The 6,836-nt window shown below is 38.9% G+C and overlaps 1 protein-coding gene across 2 annotated transcripts; it reads left to right on the top strand.

The window, feature by feature from the left end:
• The first annotated feature begins 1,712 nt into the window (after nucleotides 1–1,712).
• LOC114825974 (uncharacterized) lies at nucleotides 1,713–5,575 on the top strand. Of its 2 annotated transcripts, none has more exons than XM_029105391.2 (3): nucleotides 1,713–3,649; nucleotides 3,733–3,908; nucleotides 4,545–5,575. In XM_029105391.2, the coding sequence occupies exon 1, from the start codon at nucleotides 1,778–1,780 to the stop codon at nucleotides 3,203–3,205; it is 1,428 nt and encodes a 475-aa protein (XP_028961224.2). In that variant the 5' UTR covers nucleotides 1,713–1,777; the 3' UTR covers nucleotides 3,206–3,649; nucleotides 3,733–3,908; nucleotides 4,545–5,575. The 2 variants fall into 2 exon arrangements, with proteins under 2 accessions (XP_028961224.2, XP_028961225.2); XM_029105392.2 differs by having other exon boundaries at nucleotides 4,522–5,575.
• Nucleotides 5,576–6,836: the final 1,261 nt, after the last annotated feature.

Raw genomic sequence — 6,836 nt, 5'->3', positions numbered from 1 at the left:
TTTGGTTGATATATGAGATTTAGTTCATGATACTAGTAGAAATGAGTAGAATTTTTTTTTAAACACAATATCCATATATCATCCATTGTGTGGGAAAGACAAGTTAGAGAATACAAGTAGGGAAGGTGCCCAACATTCTTCTTATCGCTTATTAACAAGTATTTCCCAGCAAAATTTAGTAATAATTTTAATTGTTTATGTAATGCTCTTGCTTTCCAATCATATAATCTACAAAAATGCTCAAAATTGATCAATTAGTGTGTATATTGTTGAATATTTGTTTCGGTCCACTCTATAATACAACCTCGTAATATAAATATGAGGAAATGGGAGGAATGGTCCCTGAACTATGCTCGAATTGTAGATTTGGTCCCTAAACTAAAAAATCATTAGATTTGGTCCCTGAACTTAACAAAATGTATAGCATTGGTCCCTCTATACTAACACCGTGAGATTTTCCGTTAGTTTGATGACGTGGTCTTTGTGGGCTCCATATTTTTGTTCACTAAATGCCATGTGGCTTAAAAATTCAAAATAAAAATAAATACAAACATAGAAAAAGAAAAAAAATAAAAAAGTAAAAGTTATCTCTCTCTCTCTCCCGTCTTCCCTTCTGCCTCGCCTCCTCCAAACCCCAGCCACACGCCATTGATTCTGGTGCTTCCGTTTTTTTTAGATTTCATTTTTAGTTTTATTTTCGCTTAAGATTTTCTTGAATTTTTTGTCTAGTTCTTCGCCGACGTCGCCGATTTCAACTGGGTCCGGATTAGAGTTGGGATTGCGGATCTAGATCGGGATATTTGAATAACGGTGTACCAGTCAGGTGGGTTTTGATCGGTGACGGCAAGGAAAGAAGATGGAATGTCGCCGACCTCACCACCGCCGAGCGCCGTCTCTGGGTGATCACCACGGCGACATCATGCCATTTAATCTGGGCGCCAAACTCCCTCGCCGACTTCACCACCGCCGAGCGCCGTCTCCTCCAAATTCCAGAAAGCTCCAAGAAACCATGGCGTCGGACTTCTTGGTCTCCCTCGCCGCCATCCTCTTCGCTCTTTCTCTCCTTCCCGGGAGCACCTCGTTGTTCACCACCTAGCCATGATCCGCGCTCTGACTCGACGCCTCCGACCCAGCCATGATCCGCGCCTTCCTCCTCTCCTTCTCCCTCAAGGCGTGCTCGATCGATGCGACCTCCCTCTCCATCGCAGTTCGTCGTCGCAGAAGGGAAGAAGGGAAGACGGGAGAGAGAGAGAGAGATAACTTTTACTTTTTTATTTTTTTTTCTTTTTCTATGTTTGTGTTTATTTTTATTTTGAATTTTTAAGCCACATGGCATTTAGTGAACAAAAATATGGAGCCCACAAAGACCACGTCATCAAACTAACGGAAAATCTCACGGTGTTAGTATAGAGGGACCAATGCTATACATTTTGTTAAGTTCAGGGACCAAATCTAATGATTTTTTAGTTTAGGGACCAAATCTACAATTCGAGCATAGTTCAGGGACCATTCTTCCCATTTCCTCTATAAATATTTGTTTTCTAACAAGTAGTTATGTAACATTGAGAATTGCTGTCAATTAATATTTACATATAAGCGAAAGATCTTTCAAATCTTGAACCAAAACCAATTTTATAAAATTTATAAATAAAAAAAAAGAAGTCCTATTAAAATTTATAAAACAGAAAAGAAAACTATAGAGTAATGAAAAATACTCGAGCCCCGAGGTTTGTCAAATTCATAATTCCCCAAATTTTCCAAACTGTTCACATTCGAAATGGCTCTGGAGAGGAACACATTCGAAACCATAACCCCATCTCGTTTCATCACCTTCACTTTCCCAAACCCCTCCAACTCCTCCTCACTCCTCCGCGTCGCCGTCCTCGACTCACCTCTTCAACTCACTGACTCACCCCGAGTCGCCGCCATGCTCGTCCCCATCCCCCGCGAGTCCGACTGGATATTCTCCACCGAGTCGGGCCACCTCCAGCTCCTTCTCAGCTCGCCTGGGATCTCCCGCCTAATCCTCATCGGCAGCGACCGATCCGCAGATGCTCACCATTCACCGCCAATCTACCACCGTCCGGATAAAAACGGCACGTCGTGTAATGAGGAACTCGGGGTGAGTGAGAAATTGAAACCTCTTTTGCTTGCTTTATCTCCAAAGTGTTGCTTCAAATTTGGCATTCCTGAGATACCCATTTTGTGTTATGAAGATAATGTGGTTTCTAGTGTGGTTTTGGAGAGGTGTGTTGGGTCTCTGGTTGGGGAAATGGTGGTGGAGGATGTGGAGATTGAGAGTGGCGCCGGCGAGGTTTCGAAGAGGGAGTTCAGGAGGCGTTTGAGGTTTAAGAGAATGCCCAATTTGGTTCAAACGGAGGTACGCATTGTTCCGAAGACGGGTTTTGGTTTTGATTGTGTGGAATTTGGAGAAATAGAGTTTAGGCTGGATAATAGTGTTTTAGTGCACCCTTATTTGGTTCCTATGGTGGCAAGTCTGAGTCTTGTTGCTTCTTGTGTCGAGGAACAGATTCGAAGTGGGTTTAGACCCAAAGCTTTGTGTTTAGGAGTTGGTGGTGGAGCTTTGCTTGGATTTTTAAGTGCCCATTTGAGTTTTCAGGTTGTGGGTGTGGAGGCGGATGGGGAGGTTCGAAGGGTTGCTAGGAAGTATTTCGGACTGGAAGATGGTGAGCATATCAATGTTCACGTTGGGGATGCAATAAAGTTTATAGAGAAACTTGCTTTCCGTGTTAATGAACGGACTGCCGGTTCTATTTTTGCATATGAGGTAGAGGATGGTAGTGAGTCTTGTGACATGGGCGATGGCAATGACGTTCATACTAAATTTGATGTAGTGCTTGCTGATTTAGATTCAAGTGATGCTGGGGATGGTATAATTGCTCCGCCGTTCGAGTTTGTTAGGAAGCATGTGCTTTTGGCTGCCAAATCAGTTCTTTGTGATAATGGCATCTTTGCTATAAATGTTATTCCTCCAAATCGGTCATTTTACACAACAATGATACATGAGTTTAGAGAAGTTTTTCATGAGTTGTATGAAATAGACGTTGGAAATGGGGAAAATTTTATTCTTATTGCTGTTGTGTCGCCTGTTACATCTGCTACTAGTGATTGTGAAAACTCTTTCCTTAACAAACTAAGAATGGTTGTATCAGGAGCATACTTGAATTCCATAAAGAAGATCTAAGATATAACTCTACTGTTTGGTAGAAGGGGGAGAAGAGGGGGGGGGGGGGGGGGGAGGGGTGGTTGGGGTTTGGTTGTGGAAAGAGGAAAATGGATAGGAAGTAGATGCCGATGAAACAATCCCTTCGGGCCCAATACTGGGGAAGGTGAGACTGTAAAGAGGACACTTTCTTCATAATTTGACCATTATTCGTTTTCTTAGTGATAAGATCTCCAGATATAGAGCAACTTAATTGTTGGTTCTCCACCCTCATATTTTGAGTGGAAACATGCATCAACGGTGGGTTTGGAATACTAGCTCTGACTGTTCTCTTGAGAAGAATTTGAGACTTTGATAGTAGTTTGGAAACTTATGCTTCTTTATTGGGTATGAGGTAAAAGGAAAAAAACTCAACTTATTCAGTTCAGGTAACACTTATAATGTTGCCGTCTAGGGAAAAAGAAGGTAATACTTATAATTTATTTTTCTCTTGAAGGTAGACTTCTCTCTGCTGCATTGAGGCATATCATGTTTATTATGTGCTGCAGGAGTGATTATAGGGAAGGATGCTGGTGAGGTGTTTTGGTAAAATGGGTGAAGATTAATGCAGTGATGAGGCAGCAAGGATTGGATGTCGAGGTGGTCATGGCAATGAGTGGGGTGGGATTGAGGACAACATTGTCAATGAGTGGACCTGTATTTTGCCTTATCTAGTAGCCCCAAGGTAACAAAACAGTTTTTCTCTTTTATTTTTGGTCATGGTTTAATTGTTAGGTTATCAAATGGATGCTGATAATCTTGTTTCTAATAATTTAAGAGCACTCAGAAAAAGGAAAAACAGAAAAAACGAGAATAAAAGGACCATTCAACTTGTATTTATTGATTGATAGGTTTTTATTTGATTAGGCGACGTTTTTGCTTCAAAAATTCAGGGTGGCCTCTTGCCTAACGGAGCCTTTGGAGAATTTTTTGTTTATACTATTAGAAGATAACATTGTAAGGTTTTGTTTATACTATTAGAATCCATATATAGGCCAAGATTTGAATGAAAATATGACATTGTGGTACTTTCCTGAGAGGTGGAATTTTGTCCATCCACATCTACGTCTTGTATTGAGCGACACAATTCTAGCACCGTGTTGACCTAAATTCATATGCATATCATTCAACGGTTACGCATACACATACATAGTACAAGAAATGTTCTCTTACTTGACAATCCTATGTTGCTACATTATGTCGGATGATTGATCTTTTGGATCATTACTGACGTGGACTCTTGTTTTAATGTCTGATTACTCATTACTCTCTAACTCAACAATTGTTTCTAACTGTAGATTCAAATTTCTTGATGGCACAGTTGCGCTTATTCCTGCAGAAGCAAAAGGATTAGGAGGCATGGTTAAGTTTTCTCCTCCAAACATCTGAATCACCACCTTACAAGGAGGACAATCAACCGGTGCCATTGGGTCTTCTCCATCTTCTAGAAGATTAATAGACCATCCCTGGGTAGTAAGTCCCGTCAGTGTTCTCCATGGTTGCACCAATATCCTTTTACCTCGTACCATATCAAGCAAATGCATCCCAAAACAATAGACATCTTACTGATAAGACACATTTCCAAAGTTCCTCGGGAACACTTCCGGTGCAATGTAGCCCGTGGTCCCTCTAGCTTTAGTCATTGACACTAAGCTTTGATCCTTGGAGCACAACTTGGCCAAACCAAAATCCGACAGTTTTGGAGTGAAGTTATAGTCTAGCAAAACGGTACGTGGTTTGATATCAAAATGGAGGATTCGCCGATCGCATCCATGGTGCAGATATTCAATTCCTTTGGCTATTCCTAGAGCAATGTCTTGCAATTTGTCCCAAAAGAGGTTGCATCCTATAGTGTCTGCGGATGAAATGAAACTCTGTAGTGAACCGTTAGGTAAGAGTTCATACACAAGAGCACGTATAAATCCGTCAGCACAGAAGCCAACCAAGCGAACAACGTTAACGTGGTGGATATGGCTCATCGTTCCCACTTCGTGTATGAACTCTTCCCCATTTCCCTTAGAATTGTTGAGGACTTTGACAGCATCAAAGAAGTCAGAAGAAAGTTTTCCTTTAAAAACAGTTCCATGGGCTCCCTCTCCCAACTTGTATTTGAATTGATTTCTAATCCTCTTAACGTAGTAGTGTGTGCACCGATTTACCGAAAGCATGTAATTAGTTCGTATGTTGATCAAGAGGATATGAGCATGGAAGAGCACCTGCTGGATGAAACTAGGTCTTTCCCTCCTTTCTGTCGATGAAAAAGGTCGTGATTGGTACGGAAGGACACCTGCTGGGACTCATGTGAGCGCAAATAATAATTGCTACAATAAATTTACTTTTTCTTTTTTCCCATACCTTTTGCTTTTATCTACCTATTAACAAGATCTTCTTTGTCAATCAATAGAGGATGAAAAATACTATTTAGTCTTCTATCACGATGAAATATGATGGGCAGTAATATAATTTTACTTTACCAAAATTTTTTTGTTTATTTTTTCTGTTTTTTATTTACGTCTCACCTACCAGTGATTTTTTTTCATATATCTAATATTAAAAATTAAAAAAACGAAAAGCAAAAATCTCTTTCTCCACTCCATGTTCTCTCTCTCCCTCTCTTATTCCAATTTTAAAAATAAAAATAAAACATGTTCACAAACAAAGTGTGTAGGCATATGTTAGTTTAGCATAAACACAATTGGTTTACTTTTACATCTTTTACAGTTTTGCACTTCATCTGGTATGTCAAATTGTAAACATAAGTAAATTCATATTTATTTTCTTTACATTGGAATGAGAAGAAATGAACTAAAAGGTATAAAAATATTTAAATATTGTATTGGTAACGAAAGGAAATGAAAAGGCAATGCTTTAACTCCATGAAAACTTAATAAAAAAGCATTTAATAATAAATTGCAAATTACCTGAAGCTACTGTCAAATTTAACAGCAACCATCTTTGGTGCCATTTCACGCCATGTCACATAGAATTTAATATTTCGGTAGTGTTGTCTTTTGTTAGGTTATTTATTTATTATTTTTTTTCAACTTGAAAGAAACCCATGAAATCACAAACAAGAAAAAATAAAATTTTGAAAAAAATAAAGAGACCCAACCACTTGGGCATTCAACGTGGTAAATTTGGACGCATTTGTCTTTTGATAGGTTAAATAGTGTTTGCTTTGATTCAATATTCAAGGTATGCACTTCTTTCAAATAAGTTGAACACATTGGATTATTATGCTAATTATAATTCCATTAAAGGAAATGTTATTGATACTCCAAAAATTTCATTCTACACTCCTCACAAGTGTATTTTTTTCCTAATATAAAAAGTTTGGAGTTTAAAATAATTTTTGGAGTGCTAATAACAATTCATTTCAATTAACTCTTAATATATACAGTATATAGATAGTACTTTGGAATCCGTATTCTATTTATGAGGATCCCAGGGACTCGTGAGTCGTGTCCGTTCATTGTGTGGTCATTTTTCGTTAGATATTCAATTTTAAATTATAAAATTTAAAATGATTTCTGACCGTACGACGTATAATGAACGGACACGATACACGGATTCCCATAATCCTCACAAAGAGGATCCTTATTCATTACTTTGA

The sequence above is a fragment of the Malus domestica genome, chromosome 07 (genome assembly GCF_042453785.1).
Source record: "Malus domestica chromosome 07, GDT2T_hap1".
Lineage (NCBI taxonomy): Eukaryota > Viridiplantae > Streptophyta > Magnoliopsida > Rosales > Rosaceae > Malus > Malus domestica.
This window is presented reverse-complemented; position numbering and strand designations above follow the sequence as displayed.

Coding starts and splice junctions, on each gene's coding strand:
- LOC114825974 (XM_029105391.2), top strand. CDS start 1,778: ATGGCTCTGGAGAGGAACACATTCGAAACCATAACCCCATCTCGTTTC.